The sequence below is a fragment of the Salvelinus alpinus genome, chromosome 11 (assembly GCF_045679555.1).
Source record: "Salvelinus alpinus chromosome 11, SLU_Salpinus.1, whole genome shotgun sequence".
NCBI lineage: Eukaryota > Metazoa > Chordata > Actinopteri > Salmoniformes > Salmonidae > Salvelinus > Salvelinus alpinus.
Genome location: NC_092096.1, coordinates 15,334,472 through 15,356,849, shown reverse-complemented (window position 1 = coordinate 15,356,849; position 22,378 = coordinate 15,334,472). Strand labels below are relative to the sequence as shown.

Here is a 22,378-nt window from a genome sequence, read left to right as displayed (position 1 = left end):
TTCATCCAGGACGATTCCTCACATTCCCGGAACGGAAGACACAGCGCTAGATTCCAGGAAGTGGCGGCTGGGCTGTGTTCAGCAGAGCACAACATATTCCACTATTGAGACACAGTGGGATTACCTACAGCCATTATATTAAAATGTACCATCATTATCAGTCATGACTCATGCCAGACCACGTTAACTTCTTGGAAACTGTGACGACTTTTACAGAGTGGACTATCATGGATGAAATAAAAGATAAAATACATTTTTTTTTTAAAAGTCCTGTGTTAATCTCCTCATGATTCATGACATCGTTATGGATGATGTGGAGGTTCTGGGTTCTGTCACCATGACCTTCTTAGTCTAATAACTAGTCAGTGGAGCCAACGTCAATATTAGAGACAGATATGTGCTATGAGAAAGCACAACATGTCTCTGTGGCAGTTACCCAGGGCTGGGGGCAGGCTGGGGCCGGATTCATTAGGTGCTGGGGTAGAGGGGTTATTGAGGCTCTGCAGCAGGGAGAGTTAAGAAGCCAGGCCACTACTCTACTCAGCGTGACTGAGACAGGAGCCCTGTTGACAGGCAGACCAGGAACAGTTCTCCTGTCACCTCCATCAGAGTAAGAACTCACACAGCCTCAAATAGGCCACGTAGGAAGATAACGCTCTGGCACGCCGGTCGGCCAGAAAAGAGGACGGGGTGAGATAAGAAAGGAGGAGAGTGAAAGGAGAGAATAGTAAAGTGGGGCGGACAGGGCGGAGACTGAGGGAAGGACTGAGGGACTGAAGGCCAGAGCCTGCTGTCTCCTGACTGACAGAGAGACAGACTACAGTGAGAGAGTCACTGAGTCAGTGAGGACAGCGGGTAAAAGCACTGGGAGGTCTGAGTAGCTGGATCTTAAGGTTGGAGCTGCTACTGTGTCCGTCTGCCTGCCTGCTGCCATCCTGTCTGCCCCCCCGAGCTGTGTACCCTGCACTGCCCTGCCTGCCTGCTGCCATCCTGTCTGCCCCCGAGCTCTGTGTACCCTGCACTGCCCTGCCTGCCTGGGGCTGTGGAGAGCCAAGCTAAAGGTCACCGCCTGGAAAAAGGACCAGACAAACACTCCAAACCCTGGGAAAATAAAGAACCAGCGAGGAGAGAGATCTCTGGAGGAGCTGAGGAGAGACCACTTAGCTTAGTAGCTACAGGGGACTAGTCTGGTTAGACTAGTATACTACTCTCTCTGGGAAGGACTGAGACATTACACAGACAGTCTCTCTGAGAAGACAGTACTGTTAGAGGACAGACAGGTACAGGAGGAGGAGAGACAGGTCAGGTACCTCAGTATTGGAAACCAGAGAAAGGGTTCTATTGGTTCATTATTTCCTCATAGAACAAAAGGGGCGTGTTAAAGGAAGAGGAGAGACAGGAGACTGGTATCTCAGCAGTACCAGAGGACAGACAGGAGACTGGTATCTCAGCAGTACCAGAGGACAGACAGGAGACTGGTATCTCAGCAGTACCAGAGGACAGACAGGAGACTGGTATCTCAGCAGTACCAGAGGACAGACAGGAGACTGGTATCTCAGCAGTACCAGAGGACAGACAGGAGACTGGTATCTCAGCAGTACCAGAGGACAGACAGGAGACTGGTATCTCAGCAGTACCAGAGGACAGACAGGAGACTGGTATCTCAGCAGTACCAGAGGACAGACAGACAGGAGACTGGTATCTCAGCAGTACCAGAGGACAGACAGACAGGAGACTGGTATCTCAGCAGTACCAGAGGACAGACAGACAGGAGACTGGTATCTCAGCAGTACCAGAGGACAGACAGACAGGAGACTGGTATCTCAGCAGTACCAGAGGACAGACAGACAGGAGACTGGTATCTCAGCAGTACCAGAGGACAGACAGACAGGAGACTGGTATCTCAGCAGTACCAGAGGACAGACAGACAGGAGACTGGTATCTCAGCAGTACCAGAGGACAGACAGACAGGAGACTGGTATCTCAGCAGTACCAGAGGACAGACAGGAGACTGGTATCTCAGCAGTACCAGAGGAAACGTTGTCACCTAGTAGCAGCTCCACAACACCACTACTAGACTATCATCTCAGAGGGACTATGTTGAGGTTGTTCCAGCGTAAACCCAAACATGAGCGTCTTCAAGAGGAGCCGGAGGTTGGGCCAGCCAAGGGGATGCTCATCACAGAGACAGAGATGGACTACATCTACGTACGACCAGGAGGTAAGGAAAGCCTCAAAGATTTGTCATATGTCTGTGTCCCAAATGGCACACTATTCCTTATATAGTGGCCTGGTCCTGGTCAAACGTAGTGCACTATAAAGGGAATAGGGTGCTATTTAGAACGCATAGGCTCTGGTCAAACGTAGTGCACTATAAAGGGAATAGGGTGCTATTTAGAACACATAGGCTCTGGTCAAACGTAGTGCACTATAAAGGGAAACACTAGCCTACGTCAAACTACTATCCTGCATAGTAGAAAAGTTGACCTATTCTATTGTCAGCTTGTCGAGATTTTTTTTTTTTGCCTTTTCCAAACAGACTCTGGGACAGTTGTGGGACGATAGATCCCAAACTCATACAACCAGTAAGCCTCAGATACATTAAACATGTTTACATTAAAAAGCAATGAGTCCGATGAAATAGATCAGAAGATTTGGCTTAAAATGTTGATAAAGTATTATTTCTTCACATTATCGGCGCAGCAATGTGCACAAGGTAGTTGGCTACACGCGGACGTTCCTTCCAGAATGCAGTTAGCGGGGAAAACACTATTGTCAAAATGGCACTGCACATGCGAGTGCCTCCATGTGACAGAGATGAAAATATCTGTTAGAACGAGGGGAGATCTAACATGTAACAACTAGCACGGGATGCTAATATAACCAGCATTGTGCTTCTGCCTACTGGACAATGAAAGTTGATATAGAAGAATGGCCTCCACAGATGTTGGCTAGGCTACTGTGAAGGTAAGGCACGCCTCATAATATGTTATGGTTCAGGTTTCAAAACAGTGAAGTATATGTTAAGACAATGCAATACTGCCCTGAGGAAGCCTGCCTTCCGTTGACTAAGCATTGGCTGTCAGATACTGTAGCAGCTCTTGTGATGTCTGACAGATGTGTGTCTGCATGGTGTGATAAACCAGATAGATAACCAATACTGTGCACACGCCCCAATTTAATTACACACGATTATGCAAATTAACCTATAGACCAATAAATCACAACCAGTCAAATGTATTTCCATCAACTGGTTTTTCCATCAATGAATAAACTAAAAGTATTATTTTGCAACGGGATATTTTCTTCTCCTCCCAGACAATTGGCCGGCACCAATTTTATTTAAATCGGCTTTTCTAAATAATTTGTCTTCTTTCCCATCGTCCAAAAAACCGGCTATTACCGGCGAACAGAAACCCTTGGTGACAATGTCACAATGACGTCACAGTTGAGACAACATTCTAAATCAGCCTGGCTGCACTTCCACCAGCTAATGACCCCATAACCAAATATTTGTTTAGTGATAAGATTCTGTGACCTCTCGTGAAAGGTCATGTTGAGGGACGTGTGGTGATCTTAACATCATCACATATAAATAACTCAGTTATATATCCCCCCCCCCCCAGACAGTTTTGTTTGTGTGTAAATGTCTAATAATTAGAACGAGGACTCCAGCAATATCTTAAACAAAGCATTCCACCTGCCTGTTACTGAGAATGATGTGTGCATCAGTGTGTGTGTGTGTGTGTGTGTGTGTGTGTGTGTGTGTGTGTGTGTGTGTGTGTGTGTGTGTGTGTGTGTGTGTAGTGTGTCTCCCACTTATAACGACAGGTTGGTTTGTATCTAACGTAGTAGGCTGGTTGGCTGGGTCTCTGCTGTTGGCAGGACACTTGCAGTAGAAAACCAGCACAGAGGCACTCAAACCCGGGACGACTGCCACAAAAATACCTCTGAACCATATATGGACGTGTGGGGCCACAGCCACTAGATGAGACGGCTCCAGGCTCCTCTCCTCAGGGTGTGTGTCTGTAGCACTGAGTCTCTTTCTCAGCCTGCAACAGACCTGGGTTCAAATACTATTCCAAGTCATTTCAACCACTTTATCTGGGCTTCATTGAGCTTGTGTGGCTTAACAGACTAACTGAATAGTCCCCAAACTATAAATCCCACCCATCAGGCACTCCAGCCGGGATAGGGGATACGCTAAAAATTTGTGTTGAAAGATGTCAAATAGTGCTTGAACCCAGGTCTGATATGCACTCTGCAAATAGTTCTCTCATTTAAATGAAGTGCTCCATGATGGGCCAGGATTCCTGGACCACACCACTTGGTAGAGGTTAGCTGCATCTTCAATCTGTTTAAACTACGCCGAACTCTCCACTAGTATTGACCATGATTCACATCCAATCTCTTTTTACAAATGTAAGATCTGGTCTAATCAAATGTAAATCTCCTGAGATGTGTAGCTGAGCAGGACTGAAATAAATATGTTCTGGAATGCAAACAATCAACATCTACAGGCCTACACCTCCGGGACATAGTTCCCGTGGTGATGTAAACACACCTCCGGGACATAGTTCCCGTGGTGATGTAAACACACCTCCGGGACATAGTTCCCGTGGTGATGTAAACACACCTCCGGGACATAGTTCCCGTGGTGATGTAAACACACCTCCGGGACATAGTTCCCGTGGTGATGTAAACACACCTCCGGGACATAGTTCCCGTGGTGATGTAAACACACCTCCGGGACATAGTTCCTGTGGTGATGTAAACACACCTCCGGCACATAGTTCCCGTGGTCATGTAAACACACCTCCGGCACATAGTTCCTGTGGTCATGTAAACACACCTCCGGGACATAGTTCCCGTGGTGATGTAAACACACCTCCGGGACATAGTTCCCGTGGTGATGTAAACACACCTCCGGGACATAGTTCCCGTGGTGATGTAAACACACCTCCGGCACATAGTTCCCGTGGTCATGTAAACACACCTCCGGGACATAGTTCCCGTGGTGATGTAAACACACCTCCGGGACATAGTTCCCGTGGTGATGTAAACACACCTCCGGGACATAGTTCCCGTGGTGATGTAAACACACCTCCGGGACATAGTTCCCGTGGTGATGTAAACACACCTCCGGCACATAGTTCCTGTGGTCATGTAAACACACCTCCGGGACATAGTTCCCGTGGTGATGTAAACACACCTCCGGGACATAGTTCCCGTGGTGATGTAAACACACCTCCGGGACATAGTTCCCGTGGTGATGTAAACACACCTCCGGGACATAGTTCCCGTGGTGATGTAAACACACCTCCGGGACATAGCTCCTGTGGTGATGTAAACACACCTCCGGCACATAAGCGGTACAAGACCCGAGGGGGTTGGAAGCGGTTCGCTGACGCCTTCATATATTTCACAAGGTATTCAAATGCACAGGTACTATGTAGGTAGGCTGAATATTGCAGGGGACTTACAGCGAGCCCTGGTACTATGTAGGTAGGGTTAATAGCCCTGGTACTATGTAGGTAGGGTTAATAGCCCTGGTACTATGTAGGTAGGGTTAATAGCCCTGGTACTATGTAGGTAGGGTTAATAGCCCTGGTACTATGTAGGTAGGGTTAATAGCCCTGGTACTATGTAGGTAGGGTTAACAGCCCTGGTACTATGTAGGTAGGGTTAATAGCCCTGGTACTATGTAGGTAGGGTTAATAGCCCTGGTACTATGTAGGTAGGGTTAATAGCCCTGGTACTATGTAGGTAGGGTTAATAGCCCTGGTACTATGTAGGTAGGGTTAATAGCCCTGGTACTATGTAGGTAGGGTTAATAGCCCTGGTACTATGTAGGTAGGGTTAATAGCCCTGGTACTATGTAGGTAGGGTTAATAGCCCTGGTACTATGTAGGTAGGGTTAATAGCCCTGGTACTATGTAGGTAGGGTTAATAGCCCTGGTACTATGTAGGTAGGGTTAACAGTACAGGGGACTTACAGCGAGCATTCCTGTAGAGTAGGAACGGATCCTGCAGCTGGAAGTCCAGGTCTTTAGTGATGGGTTCAGTCAGGTTCTCCATACTCAGCCTGTTCATTATGGTGAAGCCATGTCTGGGAGATGCTAGCCTGAGGACAAACAGGAGGGCATGAATAGAAAGAGTTAACTTCTACGGGATCGGTGTCCATAAACCGGGACGGTTGTTGCTCAATATGCGATAATGTGACTAGACTTTCCGGGACATAGACATGTCTTCTTCACTGGCTCAGTCTAAATTACACCTAGGCTCCTATGTTAATGTCTGACCTTTCGCTCGCATTTCAAAGATGAAACCAAAAAATTAAATAGAAAACACATGTTTCTTTGTATTATCTTTTATCAGATCTAATGTGTTATATTCTCCTACATTCATCTCACATTTCCACAAACTTCAAAAGTGTTTCCTTTCAAATGGTATCAAGAATATGCATATCCTTGCTTCAGGTCCTGAGCTACAGGCAGTTAGATTTGGGTATGTCATTTTGGGCGAAAATTTAAAAACAGGGGTCCGATCCTTAATTAAGGGACTTTACATTACACAGGCCTTATACCAGAGGTAATAGCAAAGTACACAGGAGGGCATCGGTAAAAAAAGGAGGGAGGTACTTTACATTACATACAAGTTGAATAACCAGTGTACGGTGCTAACAGACTGGAAACTAACTGGTGAGTACATGCATGTATCTGAGTTGGTGTATTTCCTAAGGAGAACAAGAACGACAGTGGTAATGTAAGTACAAGTAGGTCTACAAGGAAACAGAAAGGTGTTACATGTTCAAGTAGGTCCTACAAGGAAACAGAAAGGTGTTACATGTTCAAGTAGGTCCTACAAGGAAACAGAAAGGTGATACATGTTCAAGTAGGTCTACAAGGAAACAGAAAGGTGTTACATGTTCAAGTAGGTCCTACAAGGAAACAGAAAGGTGATACATGTTCAAGTAGGTCTACAAGGAAACAGAAAGGTGTTACATGTTCAAGTAGGTCTACAAGGAAACAGAAAGGTGTTACATGTTCAAGTAGGTCTACAAGGAAACAGAAAGGTGCTACATGTTCAAGTAGGTCTACAAGGAAACAGAAAGGTGTTACATGTTCAAGTAGGTCTACAAGGAAACAGAAAGGTGTTACATGTTCAAGTAGGTCTACAAGGAAACAGAAAGGTGTTACATGTTCAAGTAGGCCTACAAGGAAACAGAAAGGTGTTACATGTTCAAGTAGGTCTACAAGGAAACAGAAAGGTGTTACATGTTCAAGTAGGCCTACAAGGAAACAGAAAGGTGTTACATGTTCAAGTAGGCCTACAAGGAAACAGAAAGGTGATACATGTTCAAGTAGGCCTACAAGGAAACAGAAAGGTGTTACATGTTCAAGTAGGCCTACAAAGAAACAGAAAGGTGTTACATGTTCAAGTAGGCCTACAAGGAAACAGAAAGGTGTTACATGTTCAAGTAGGCCTACAAGGAAACAGAAAGGCGTTACATGTTCAAGTAGGCCTACAAAGAAACAGAAAGGGGCTACATGTTCAAGTAGGCCTACAAGGAAACAGAAAGGTGCTACATGTTCAAGTAGGCCTACAAGGAAACAGAAAGGTGTTACATGTTCAAGTAGGTCTACAAGGAAACAGAAAGGTGTTACATGTTCAAGTAGGTCGACAAGGAAACAGAAAGGTGTTACATGTTCAAGTAGGCCTACAAGGAAACAAAAAGGTGTTACATGTTCAAGTAGGTCGACAAGGAAACAGAAAGGTGTTACGTGTTCAAGTAGATCTACAAGGAAACAGAAAGGGGCTACGTGTTCAAGTAGGCCTACAAGGAAACAGAAAGGTGTTACGTGTTCAAGTAGGTCTACAAGGAAACAGAAAGGTGTTACGTGTTCAAGTAGGCTTACAAGGAAACAGAAAGGTGTTACATGTTCAAGTAGGTCAACAAGGAAACAGAAAGGTGTTACGTGTTCAAGTAGATCTACAAGGAAACAGAAAGGGGCTACGTGTTCAAGTAGGCCTACAAGGAAACAGAAAGGTGTTACGTGTTCAAGTAGGTCAACAAGGAAACAGAAAGGTGTTACGTGTTCAAGTAGGCCTACAAGGAAACAGAAAGGTGTTACGTGTTCAAGTAGATCTACAAGGAAACAGAAAGGTGCTACATGTTCAAGTAGATCTACGAGGAAACAGAAAGGTGTTACATGTTCAAGTAGGTCCTACAAGGAAACAGAAAGGTGTTACATGTTCAAGTAGGCCTACAAGGAAACAGAAAGGTGTTACATGTTCAAGTAGGCCTACAAGGAAACAGAAAGGTGTTACGTGTTCAAGTAGGCCTACAAGGAAACAGAAAGGTGTTACGTGTTCAAGTAGATCTACAAGGAAACAGAAAGGTGTTACATGTTCAAGTAGGCCTACAAGGAAACAGAAAGGTGTTACATGTTCAAGTAGGCCTACAAGGAAACAGAAAGGTGTTACATGTTCAAGTAGGCCTACAAGGAAACAGAAAGGTGTTACATGTTGTTACATGTTTACGACCTACTTCCTGGGTGGGATAGGGTGTGTGGAAGTAGTCATGGCTCTTCAAGGCTACAGGCCATAATAGTCTACTCAGTGATAACCAATCTGTTCAGAGGGAGGGGAGGCTGACGTAGCTAACCCACTAAGCCCATTATATTTAACCTGATGGAGGCAGGCTTCTCAGCTGAAGTACACACAGAGACCGGTCCCAAATGGCACCCTATTCCCTATATAGTGCACTACACTTTTGACTATGGGCCCTGGTCAAACGTGACGCACCATAAAGGGAATAGGGTGCCACTTGGGATGCAGCCTCCACCAAGAGGCAAAGCTCACGGGGAAGTACATAGAGAAAGAGCCATCATACCGTGTGTAGACAAACAGGGTCCCCTCCACGTCAGTCTTCTCCTGCAGAACAACACACAGGAACTGATTAGGGTTGAGGTCATTAGAAAGGGACATTGATTTGCTTGAACGGAGTCTTCATCGATCTCTCCTTAACATTCACAGCAAAATGTTACGTAGGCTGTGGGATATGAGGGTAATGAAGAAAACTTATTCCGGTGCGATGGTTTTTGAGTCACGGATTATTTGGACCAATCATGATTTTGGGGAGCACCTACACCTGGATATTTTATTTATTTATTTGTGAAAAGGGAGGGGTTCACCACCGTCACCCCCACCCACAGAACCAAGTGGGCAATTCCACAATAACAGAGTGATTCCGAGAGACAGATTTTTCACTTTAAAATGTACGCCGAACAATGACTGCAAAGTTAAATCATACAACTCTACACACAAGCACAAAAAAAAGACATTTACTTAAAGGACCAGATGCAAAGTTGGGTAACAGAACGACTGCACAAACAGCACCGACCATCATTCTGTTAATGTCACCAAACTTTGGACCTTGCATCAAGTAAATGTGTTTTGGTCAAATATTCTTCAAAATCATCCTTATCCATAGAGTTGTAAATGTTTAACTTTGCAATCATTAGTTTTTGTTTGGAGCACAATTTATAAGTGATAAAAATCAGTCATTGTGTAACCTTGGAATTGACCAAATCCAGAAGAAAGTATTCACACCAGATTTGGTTCTGGGTGGCTGATATTCATTGACCTAGTTAACTACTATGTCAACATTCAGTCTGAAAACTGTTTACAAACTAGTAGCAATGTGATAAATAACTCGTCCACCACATCAAACAATAATAACTAGCTGGAGGGCAATGGGTACTATGTGCCCCGGTATGTGTGCGTTCGAGTTGTTGACGATGAGTATGACGCGTCTCCATATGACTACATTTTGGATCAAGCATAAATTGGCTTTAACATGCACAATAACGTGCCAAATCTGTGATTTAGCTCTTTTTTGTAGGGTAAACATTAGAATAAGTTCCCTCAATATTTGAAACCATAGGTGGTAATATCTCTCTAGGAGCTGATCCATCGTTAGTATTGTGAAATAATTATAAATGTTAAGGAAATTATTGAATGGAGAAAGCTGAGCTCCCTTTCCATCCTATCAGTATAGACAGATGCTCAAACATGCACTTAAAGACTATTTATGTTTGATACGGTTAATGTGGTCGGAGGCTTCAAATGGAGGGTGTGATGCAATTGTGGAGCCTCCAGACAAATCAAGCTCCATACCACATCGCTGTGCGCCTCTCAAATGTTGTAATAATGTGGAGGGCTGCATACATCTCAACATTAACATGATTGGTTGACGTAGGGGGGGCGGGAGGTCCTGTATAAAACACAAACTCACTTAGTTGACAACAGCTCTGCAAAGCGCAAAATGTATGTTTGCTTTGACTTCTGTAGAGGCCGCATAACAGTAAATGTTGTATGGCCACTGCAGACGTCGGATTGACCATGCAGAGCCTTTTAGCCACCTCCTCTCTGCATGGTGTTTTAGGAAAGATGCCGCTTGAAAACACTTCATCCTAAACTCCATCGCTATAGGCCGTAAATTACGATAGTTGCTCTGGGAACCTCCATTATGTGTGAGTCACAAACCGATTCTGACAAAACGCTGGCTGAGCTGTCTAATGTGAGTTTGAAATCGGAGCTTCGTGGGCGATATGCCGCCTTCAAAACAACTGGGAACTCGGAAAATAAATATAAACTTTCGGACTGGGAAAAATCGATTTGAACGGTCATCCAACTCGGCATACCAACTCGGGAACTCTGGCCTAAAAATCACTGACGTCATGATTTGACCTTGTATTTTTCCAGAGTTCCCAGTTTGAAACGCGGCATTGGGCGACGCGTCATATTCATCGGCGACATCTCGAATGCAGATAGCGGGGCTGGCGTTATTGCCAAGTTAACGTGCTAGTCGGAATTAGATAATGTCCGACTCGTTAATAGGTTAGTTATACACGTGCCGCGTCCAACCACTTAGCAAGTCGGACATTTGAGTTTCCTAGTTCCGACTAGGACGTGAAAGCGATATAGGGTGATGTTAGCTAGCTAGCTTTCTAGCTTCTTGGAATACTAGCTATGGCCACATCTCCCAAAACCACGTGAATTCAAACTGGCAAACTAGTTAATAATGTGGCATCCATATCAGTCCGCTAAGATGTTACTTAACGTTAAATAGCATGCAACTTTGTTGAAAAGAGAAGGGAGCGCGAACAGAGCAGCGGTAGCATCCCTTAACTCACCCATTCATTTGATCGGTTGTTGAAAGTATACAACGCCACTTGACTCGCCACATCTACAATGTTGTTGATGTAAGGATCTTGTCTTTGCAGGGCTGCGAGACTAATGTCCAAACCTTTAGCAGTGAGACAGGTGTTTCCACCCGATGAGCTTGCCGTCATTGTTCTCCTTGAGCTAGCTAGCTAGTGATGCTAACTGGCACGTTATCGCGGGTGAAGGAATTTGTGACTGTTCCAAAGTAAAACGGAGACTATTGAAACTATCCCCGTCACAATACACTGTTATGAATTAAAATATTTAAAATAAATAATTTAAGAGAACATATAAGTGAATTGTAACTGTTCGGTGCACCATCAACAGCTCACTTGACAGCAGCCATGTTTCGTCGAACAGATTGTAAACAATTAGGCATGATGAGTTGAGCGTGGATGGCTATAAGGAACGTTAATCAATCTCGAAAAATAGATTGACCGCTTCATCAGGCCGAAGCAGATGATGATGAAGGAAAAAGGATGTTTATTGGCCAGGCATATTGCACCAAAATTACTTTTGACTTTGACAATGTCATTTTGTTAGAATCCATCGTTGAATCCATTGAATTCCATTTTGTCCTGAAATGTTATTGAAGGCTTACTTCAACGTCACTTTTATATCGGTCTGATAATTCAAATTCGCTATTTTGTTAATTAATTGGTCGAGTTAATACGTTGTTTAGCAGATACTTACAATTTGGCGCATATCATAAGCCTGAAAATGTCTGCTGCCCAAATTGATGGAAAAAACCTATGCAGTCTGCAATGGTGGCTCTAGAGGGCGCTACTTCCTTTGAAAAACGTCTATCTTTAAAAAAAAATTATTTACCCCCAATGCTGCCTTTTGCTTGGGCACTGAGCTAGGCTATATTTACTGTGTAATATCAATGACAAGCGATTCAACACTTAGTTCTATATGTTTCCATGGATAGATTGTGATTCTGGCAGTGCCAGAGTTATTGATAGCCAAAGCTTTCACCTGCTATAGGCATGCGCAGTGAGCAGCATGTGAACAGCCATAGCACCATCAACAGTGTCCTAGCAGGCAGCCCTCTACATATCTTCATTATTCTGAGATATGTTTTACCTTGTAGCCTATACATCTAGTATTTGTCCAAAATTCATAAGCACAATGACTGTTTTTGGACACCTTTGGTGCTAGAAAGCTATATGGTCTAATCATACTCATCCCCCCAAACAGAATTTAGGTTGACCTGAGAACTTATATTTCCTTCATCTCATCTAACAATGCTTCAGACACAGTCAGAGATACATTATGAGTGAGTATGGCCCGGTGTCTGTGACTGATGGTTGGTGGGAGAGGAGAGGAGGGATGGGATGGGTAGGTGGTTCTCAGGACCAGCAGGGCCATGTGTCTGTGACTGATGGTTGGTGGGAGACGAAGGGAGAGAAGAGGAGGGATGGGGAAGTGGTTCTCAGAACCAGTAGGGCCCTGTGTCACAGAAGGGACAATAACTAATATGGCAAACACAGCACAGCAGCATCCAGTCTACCTCCCAAATGACAAACTACATAGGGAATAGAGGTCTATTTTGGACAAAGCCAGTCCTCCATCCTCGGTTCCCACGACCTGCACTAAAATGCCAGTCCCTCTATCTGGCTCGTTTTAAACACAACGCCAAGTTGACCTGGGACATTTATAGACTGAGGTCGATTATGTAATAGTTTCTCTAAACGGAACAATCTTTTGAAGACTCAACGATTTTTCATTACAGTGTCCTGCTGTGGTCATTATCAGGGTAGCGCCCTGAAAGTCGTTCTTGATGTGAATGAGATGGGGTTGCATAAACTGTAGGCTATAGCCTGTCTTATTTTCTATTTGAATATCGACATAACCTATTTGTTTCTGGACTACAGGGATTCACTTGAAATAGTGGTTGTATCTGTGTAACACGTTCGTGCCGAATCAAATTGAGCATGTTTTGCGGTTCCATCTGGGTGTAAACATTACGCATATTTTGGCCACGTTTGACGCGCGTAAAATCGAGGTCTTGGAACTCAAACTGTAGCCGACTAAGGTGTAAACTTAATTATCTTCCATAGGCCTCCCATAAATGTGTCTATTAAGCAACGAAGGCATTTAAAAACTGCATGTTTACAAACTGGTTAGCCTGCTATTGTCAGTAATACAGGTCTCACGCTTGCGATTGAATCCATCCAGATATAATTCAAGTCAGGTTTAACAGATTTCCTCCTTCCTTCCTACATCCTCCAGAAATCAAAGCACAAGCCCTATGTGACTTTACTGTGATTATTTAGCTCCCTCTCCAGAGATAGCAAGTCTGGAAAATCATGTAAGGTTGACTCTATTTTCTAACGTTGTAACAGGCTAACATCTGGAACCAGTCAGATCGTCTACAGGGGAGGGGGCTTGGTCGTCACCCCCCTCTCTCTTGTGCGCTCTCCCTCTCTTTCCTCTCACCAGACAATATCACTGCAGAAAGGTACAAGCGGCCGCTCTCCACAGGGCTATTGAACAACTCCCGTTTCGTACGATTTTGGCCTGGAATTGATGACAGAAAGTATCTGTGAATGAGGCACGCCACGTGTATTTGCCTGTTTTTTGGACAGCATTTGGTGGAATCGATTCCATTGGAAGATTTAACCCTGTGTGAGCAGCAGTTCTGGAATATATATTTTTTTGTTGTTGCGCTGAGAGCTTGAATCTTTGCTTCTATTCCTTTTACGGCATCAGTGGCAGCGCGCGGGTTTTGGTGTCATTGGTCCGGCTTTTTTGATGCACCTTATTTAAAACATTTGCGGGCAAATTGATAGGATTTTGATTAATAAGTAGGCCAGCAGCAAATGGTGCTAGTGCCATGTTTCTTAGGTAGGGCCCGGATGTTCCGAGGATGCACTGGTTCGTCTTCTTAGGTGTTTCAAGCGAAGATCTATTTATGTGTTCTAACTCCAGAATGGGGATCAGGTAATATTTACTGAAACGCAACAAGACAAAAAGGAATATCGAAAGCTGTTCGGGCGCTATTCTTTTTTTTATTTTCCTCCTGTTTGGTTTCTTCTATTTTTCTCTACTCCTTTTTACAACCTTTTTCTCCATTCACCTACGGATAAAGCTGGATCACATTTATGGTAAATGAAAGCAAAAACATGTACATACCAGAGGACACCCTTGAGAACCATCAAGGTAATGTATTTTTTTTTTTTTATATTCAGTTGTTTTGAAGCTGTGTGTGTGTCTGTGTTGTTGGGGGAGATGCATGATATTTCTTCTTCTGGTTTGGAGACGGAATGGCTTGTTACCTTCTCTTTTAAACAGATGAACATATGACACAAACCATAACGGGTTATTGGAAGTGTCAATGACTTTTCACTGTCCGAGTTGTATCTGCATGCATTCATGCAGCCCTAGTTAGGTTAGCCTAGCAGCAACAGATTATCATTATTATTAGCCGACAGGTAACCGACGGACTAACACATGATCGCACCCCTATTGGATAAATATGGTTTCACACATGCATTTTTCCCTAATGCCAATGTTGTAATCGTTTACAAACTTGTGGATCGATTCAGTTTAATGCTTGGAGCATTCTAACCAAGCCCGTTTCCAGGATGCAATGGAGGAAACGCACGGCCTGAGTGCGTGCACAAAATGATAGCCCACTGATGCGCATCGATATTTTCGATCACCGTATCGATTCATTTATCATGGATCGATACTCGCGTGTGAAACGTATAGGGCTAAAGTAGATTACATGTAATTTGCATTCATGGACAAGACATGTCACATTAACAGGTTAGTTTAGGGATGTATAATCTAATTAAAGTCACAGGCTATGCGCAGGGCCTCAATTGTCATCAGACTAGAATCTATATTTTAGGATTTTGCGTTTAAAATCTCAAACAAGATACGGATAACGTGGGACATAATTACGTTGAACATGCATCAAGCAATAGCCTATAGGCCTATTATGATCAGGTGTCTGTTTGTTGCATGTTGCGCAGTAGGCTATCTGCCTCTTCCCACGTTGAGCTGAGCATTACTAAGTCACAACAGTGGCTACATCGCTACAGTGTCCTTAGGCTACATGACGAAATAGCCTACAATGCAATGATTTACTAGATCATTGTCTTTAACTTGTGATTACAAACTACGGAGTAGGTTATAGCTGCCTTGTCCGTGGCGTCAGCAGAGAGAGGAGAGGCGGGGGCCCATAGCAACAGAGAGAGAGAGAGTGCTCGAGCTGCGAGCAGCAGACGGTGGTCGCGTACATGGAATCCTGCCTAAGCTTGTGCCTCAGCATATGTGGCGCAGCAGTTGATTGGTTTGGTCTCAGAGTATAACTATGACATAGCCTACATATCATCTTGGTGTCAACCCCCTGACACTCGCTATTAATATTAGTTGTCTGTCTCATGGGTGGCGTGTTGGTCATAGCAGTCTACATTGCGTAACGCAGCATCACACACGGGGATTCCTCTGATAATATTTCTGCACCGATGGCTGGTTGTTGTTGACCTATACTATTATGTCAACTTTAGCAAACTCGTAACGAATTGTAGTCCAACTTTCCTCCTTGAATAGTAGCCTATAGGCTCTTTCATTCGCCATTAATTGTTGATCTGGTGCTCCCGGCGTTGCGCAGCCTCGGGTGGCCTTTTCAGCACCATGGACAGGTTATCTCTGATAGGCCGCCCTGCCATGACCTCCGTATCTGGGTGCCACACTGAACATGCCTGGGAAACCAATGGTACTTCTTCTCTAATAGACTGTTGTTGAAATAACCAACCTATTATTGTTATTATGATCATATCCTGTTTTTTGGGGTTTCCGTCAGATGAGATCCACATCTATTCTCATGTGTTTTTTTAACGCAACGAGCTCGAGCTTCCTTTTTCCAGAGGAAATGTGGAGAAGGCTCCTCGCTGTTAAATTCTGATTTGGTCCCAAACGACACCATATTTTCTAGCGCGCTATACATGGGATATGGTGCCGTCTGTCCTCTAACAGCTCTCACGGGATTTCAGGTCACGGTGTGAACAACTGTTTGTTAGTTTTTTTTCCGCTGTTTTGCTGTTCGCAACTTAAATTTTAAGTACCCTAGATTTTACGAGCTCAGCTTTTATTCTCCCATACATTTAGCACATCGTCCGTGTTACATAGTGCGGTTACGGCCTAGTTGTATTATTTTACCATCATACATCAGGTTTTAAAAGATGTAACTTTTAGACTAGGCTACTGTCGTTCCCGCGGTCTGATCTAGGCCTGCCTGTTGCTACTCTAACTAGTGTGAGCGGCTCCTGCCCTCCTGCTAACCCCAGTGGCGTGGTTAGCCTTCGGGCTGGTGACCGCTTAATTCCGTTCAGTGTCCTTTCGTTTATTATTGATTACGGATTAGACTACATTCACAATACCATTTCCTTCGGTCAGCAGAATAATCATGAATGGACCACGCTTTGTAGGCCTATTGACGTTCTATTCAGTGCGACCTCAGTGCCGTATGTCTTTGCCGATAAGCTATAGCTAGCCTATAGCACAGCAGATCAATAGATGACCCATTACAGGTAAATAGAACCGTTGTCAGAGGTATGAACCAGGAAGTTGTAAAAATATATATGAGGCCAAACTCAGGAAGACTTCGAGTTCTGTTGGTGTCAGACAGATTACATCACAGGCCTATATACATATTTTCTCATTTTATTTATGCCTGAAATAAACTAGTGTTTGATGCGGTGAGGAAGATGTAGGCCAGTAGTGAATGTACCAGTCAATCCTAATATAAACCATATGTACCTTATTTGTAGAAGCTGAAGCTGGTTTGTTGTTATAGGAAGTACTGTCTCCACCTTTCAGTCCTCAGTGCTGATGTTGAACCTACTAGGACTACCACCTCTGTGTACGGGGTGGGTGTGTACGGCGTGGGTGTGTACGCGGTGGGTGTGTACGGGGTGGGTGTGTACGCGGTGGGTGTGTACGGGGTGGGTGTGTACGGCGTGGGTGTGTACGGGGTGGGTGTGTACGGGGTGGGTGTGTACGCGGTGGGTGTGTACGGGGTGGGTTTGTACGCGGTGGGTGTGTACGGCGTGGGTGTGTACGGGGTGGGTGTGTACGGGGTGGGTGTGTACGGGGTGGGTGTGTACGGGGTGGGTGTGTACGGGGTGGGTGTGTACGGGGTGGGTGTGTACGGGGTGGGTGTGTACGGGGTGGGTGTGTACGCGGTGGGTGTGTACGGGGTGGGTGTGTACGGGGTGGGTGTGTACGCGGTGGGTGTGTACGGGGTGGGTGTGTACGGCGTGGGTGTGTACGCGGTGGGTGTGTACGCGGTGGGTGTGTACGGGGTGGGTGTGTACGCGGTGGGTGTGTACGGGGTGGGTGTGTACGCGGTGGGTGTGTACGGGGTGGGTGTGTACGCGGTGGGTGTGTACGGGGTGGGTGTGTACGGCGTGGGTGTGTACGCGGTGGGTGTGTACGGGGTGGGTGTGTACGGGGTGGGTGTGTACGGGGTGTGTGTGTACGGGGTGGGTGTGTACGGGGTGGGTGTGTACAGGGTGGGTGTGTACGGGGTGGGTGTGTACGGAGTGGGTGTGTACCTCTTAGTGTACGGGGTGGGTGTGTACGGGGTGGGTGTGTATGGGGTGTGTGTGTACGGAGTGGGTGTGTATGGAGTGGGTGTGTACGGGGTGTACGGTGTGTCTGTGTACGGTGTGTGTGTGTGTGCGGTATGTGTGTGTGTACGGTGTGCATGTGCACAGTGTGTGTGTGTTTGGTGACAGCTGTCTGTCATTACAGTACACTATGGTCCCAGTCAGCCTATGTAATCAGAGACCCACCATTTTGCCCACAAGCTACCTGACAGACTCTCAAATTTCCATTTAAAATCCTATTTTCCCTAACCCTAATTATAACCCTAAACCTAACCACTAACCCCTTAAACCTAACCCCTAAACCTAACCACTAAATATTTTTTCTAAAAATTATAAAAAAACAAAAACGGAAAAGTGGTGCGTGCATATGTATTCACCCCCTTTGCTATGAAGCCCCTAAATAAGATCTGGTGCAACCAATTACCTTCAGAAGTCACAAAATTAGTTGAAATTAAGTCCACCTGTGTGCAATCTATGTGTCACATGATCTGTCACATGATTTCAGTATATATACACCTGTTCTGAAAGGCCCCAGAGTCTGCAACACCACTAAGCAAGGGGCACCATGAAGATCAAGGAGCTCTCCAAACAGGTCAGGGATAAAGTTGTGGAGAAGTACAGATCAGGGTTGGGTTATAAAAAAAATATCAGAAACTTTGAACATCCCATGGAGCACCATTAAATCCATTATTAAAAAATTGAAAGAATATGGCACCACAACAAACCTGCCAAGAGAGGGCCGCCCACCAAAACTCATGAACCAGGCAAGGAGGACATTAATCAGAGAGGCAACAAAGAGACCAAAGATAACCCTGAAGGAGCTGCAAAGCTCCACAGCGGAGATTGGAGTATCTGTCCATAGGACCACTTTAAACCGTACACCCCACATATCTGGTCTTTATGGAAAGAGAGACAGAAAGCATGTGGGAGACTCCCCAAAAATATGGAAGACGGTACTCTGGTCAGCTAAGACTAAAATTGAGCTTTTTGGCCATCTAGGAAAACGCTATGTCTGGAGCAAACCCAACACCTCTCATCACCCCGAGAACACCATCCCCACAATGAGCATGGGAGTTGTTTTTCATCAGCATGGACTGGGAAACTGGTCAGAATTGAATAAATGATGGCTGGCTCTAAATACAGGGAAATTATTGAGGGAAACCTGTTTCAGTCTTCCAGAGATTTGAGACTGGGATGGAGGTTCACCTTCCAGCAGGACAATGACCCTAAGCATACTGCTAAAGCAACACTCGAGTGGTTTAAGGGGAAACATTTAAATGTCTTGGAATGGCCTAGTCAAAGCTCAGACCTCAATCCAATTGAGAATTTGTGGTATGACTTAAAGATTGCTGTACACCAGCGGAACCCATCCAACTTGAAGGAGCTGGAGCAGTTTTGCCTTGAAGAATGGGCAAGAATCCCAGTGGCTAGCTTATAGAGACATACCCCAAGAGACTTGCGGCTGTAATTGCTGCAAAAGGTGGCTCTACAAAGTATTGACTTTGGGGGGGTGAATTGTTATGCACGCTCAAGTTTTCTGTTTATTTGTCTTATTTCTTGTTTGTTTCACAATAAAAAATATTTTGCATTTTCAAAGTGGTAGGCATGTTGTGTAAATCAAATGATACAAACTTCAAAAAAATATATTTTAATTCCAGGTTGTAAGGCAACAAAATAGGAAAAATGCCAAGGGGGGCGAATACTTTCGCAAGCCACTGTACCTGCCAGACTCATATCCTATGCATGATCGTTTGTTATTGGTATTAATGTGTTTCTGATGGGTCTCTGAGTGACTGGACCAGCTCCAACACACCACGGGGGTCTCTGAGTGACTGGACCAGCTCCAACACACCACGGGGGTCTCTGAGTGACTGGACCAGCTCCAACACACCACGGGGGTCTCTGAGTGACTGGACCAGCTCCAACACACCACGGGGGTCTCTGAGTGACTGGACCAGCTCCAACACACCACGGGGGTCTCTGAGTGACTGGACCAGCTCCAACACACCACGGGGGTCTCTGAGTGACTGGACCAGCTCCAACACACCACGGGGGTCTCTGAGTGACTGGACCAGCTCCAACACACCACGGGGGTCTCTGAGTGACTGGACCAGCTTCAACACACCACGGGGGTCTCTGAGTGACTGGACCAGCTCCAACACACCACGGGGGTCTCAAATGTCACCCTATATAGTGAATAGGGCTCCATTTGGGACACATGGGTCCTGGTCAAAAGTAGTGCACTATATAGGGAATAAGATGCTGTTTGGGCTGCACCCCTTTTCTCACCATCCGACTGGGTTCAGCATCCCAAGAGAATGGGGTTGTATTCTAGAAGATAGTCTGGTGGTAATGGGTCTATTCTAGAAGATAGTCTGGTGGTAATGAGCCTATTCTAGAAGATAGTCTGGTGGTAATGGACCTATTCTAGAAGATAGTCTGGTGGTAATGGGTCTATTCTAGAAGATAGTCTGGTGGTAATGGGTCTATTCTAGAAGATAGTCTGGTTGTAATGGGTCTATTCTGGTCTGGTGGTAATGGGTCTATTCTAGAAGATAGTCTGGTGGTAATGGGCCTATTCTAGAAGATAGTCTGGTGGTAATGGGTCTATTCTAGAAGATAGTCTGGTGGTAATGGACCTATTCTAGAAGATAGTCTGGTGGTAATGGACCTATTCTAGAAGATAGTCTGGTGGTAATGGGTCTATTCTAGAAGATAGTCTGGTGGTAATGGGTCTATTCTAGAAGATAGTCTGGTGGTAAAGGGTCTATTCTGGTCTGGTGGTAATGGGTCTATTCTAGAAGATAGTCTGGTGGTAATGGGTTTATTCCAGGCCTGGGCAACTCCAGTCCTCGTTCCCCATCTAACACACTCCAATAATCAGCCAATAGTGATCTTCAGTTCAAAATGTTTAAATCAGGTTTGTTTACCAATCAGGCCCTAGGGATGGGGGAAAAGTGGGACACTAATCAGGCCCTAGGGATGGGGGGGAAGTGGGACACTAATCAGGCCCTAGGGATGGGGGAAAGTGGGACACCAATCAGGCCCTAGGGATGGGGGGGAAGTGGGACACTAATCAGGCCCTAGGGATGGGGGAAAGTGGGACACTAATCAGGCCCTAGGGATGGGGGAAAGTGGGACACTAATCAGGCCCTAGGGATGGGGGAAGTGGGACACTAATCAGGCCCTAGGGATGGGGGGGGGGGGGGGGGGTGGGACACCAATCAGGCCCTAGGGATGGGGGAAAGTGGGACACCAATCAGGCCCTAGGGATGGGGGGAAGTGGGACACTAATCAGGCCCTAGGGATGGGGGTGAAGTGGGACACTAATCAGGCCCTAGGGATGGGGGGAAGTGGGACACTAATCAGGCCCTAGGGATGGGGTGAAGTGGGACACTAATCAGGCCCTAGGGATGGGGGGAAGTGGGACACTAATCAGGCCCTAGGGATGGGGGGAAGTGGGACACTAATCAGGCCCTAGGGATGGGGGGGAAGTGGGACACTGATCAGGCCCTAGGGATGGGGGGAAGTGGGACACTAATCAGGCCCTAGGGATGGGGGGGAAGTGGGACACTAATCAGGCCCTAGGGATGGGGGGAAGTGGGACACTAATCAGGCCCTAGGGATGGGGGGGAAGTGGGACACTAATCAGGCCCTAGGGATGGGGGGGAAGTGGGACACTAATCAGGCCCTAGGGATGGGGGGAAGTGGGACACTAATCAGGCCCTAGGGATGGGGTGAAGTGGGACACTAATCAGGCCCTAGGGATGGGGAAGTGGGACACTAATCAGGCCCTAGGGATGGGGGAAGTGGGACACTAATCAGGTTCCCTATACACAACATAATGATAATAGTAATAGTCTTATATTGTTAAATGTCTAATGTAAGCCTCAACATATTTCACTCTTGCCAAACAACAGGAAGTAAATTCAAATGAACGTGTTTGTGTATAAGTACATAAAGAAGAAATCCTTCCGTCAACGACGAGGTGTTTATTAGGGGAGAAGCAGTCTGTTTGTTAATTGCCATTGGGCTGGTCTACGTGGGACTATTACCAAGTCACTTATCATTCAGTATAGAACCAGAGAACAAAACACAGCTACATCTGAACTGGGAACTGGGCCCATAATGCATCACTTCACTTTGTTCTGCTGGAAATCTAGACGTGGTGCTCAAAGGGTGGCAGGCAGGATGCAGGAGAATGGGAGACCACAAAACAACAGCTAACATCTGTTTTCTTCAAGTAGAATAACTACATAGATAGAAAAATAGATACATTACAGAAAGAAAAGAGAGAGCAGGGAGAGAAATAGAGAGGGAGACGAACAGATAGAGAGATCCAGACAGTGAGGAGAGAGAGAAAGCAGCAGAGAGGGATAGATACCGACAGAGAGAAAGAGAGTGGTAGAAATAGTAGCAGCGGAGGAAGGTAGGAAGATAGGTAGGGAGGTAGAGAGGTAGGGAGAGAGGTAGGGAGAGAGGTAGGGTTAGAGGGAGGGAGGGAGAGAGAGAGAGAGAGGGAG

At 45.6% G+C, this 22,378-nt stretch overlaps 2 protein-coding genes across 14 annotated transcripts in view; one reads left to right on the top strand and one right to left on the bottom strand.

Moving 5' to 3' along the window:
- Window positions 1-11,612, bottom strand: part of dcp1b (decapping mRNA 1B) — a 21,536-nt gene extending 9,924 nt beyond the window's left edge. For 2 of the 3 annotated variants that reach the window (XM_071331818.1, XM_071331819.1), the window contains exons 1-3: window positions 11,202-11,612; window positions 8,897-8,937; window positions 5,997-6,124 (exon numbers count right to left, since the gene is read on the bottom strand). In XM_071331818.1, coding sequence (XP_071187919.1) covers window positions 5,997-6,124; window positions 8,897-8,937; window positions 11,202-11,360 — 328 coding nt within the window. In that variant the 5' untranslated portion in view covers window positions 11,361-11,612. Of the gene's footprint in view, window positions 1-5,996; window positions 6,125-8,896; window positions 8,938-10,300; window positions 10,667-11,201 lie in introns of those variants that run through there. The other variant, XM_071331820.1, reaches the window with a different exon arrangement.
- cacna1c (calcium channel, voltage-dependent, L type, alpha 1C subunit) overlaps window positions 430-22,378 on the top strand; it is a 556,532-nt gene continuing 534,583 nt past the window's right edge. For 8 of the 11 annotated variants that reach the window (XM_071331816.1, XM_071331807.1, XM_071331815.1 and 5 more), the window contains exon 1: window positions 1,278-2,221. In XM_071331816.1, the coding sequence (XP_071187917.1) occupies window positions 2,098-2,221 (124 nt within the window). In that variant the 5' untranslated portion in view covers window positions 1,278-2,097. Of the gene's footprint in view, window positions 2,222-13,669; window positions 14,398-22,378 lie in introns of those variants that run through there. The other 3 variants (XM_071331812.1, XM_071331813.1, XM_071331814.1) reach the window with 3 other exon arrangements.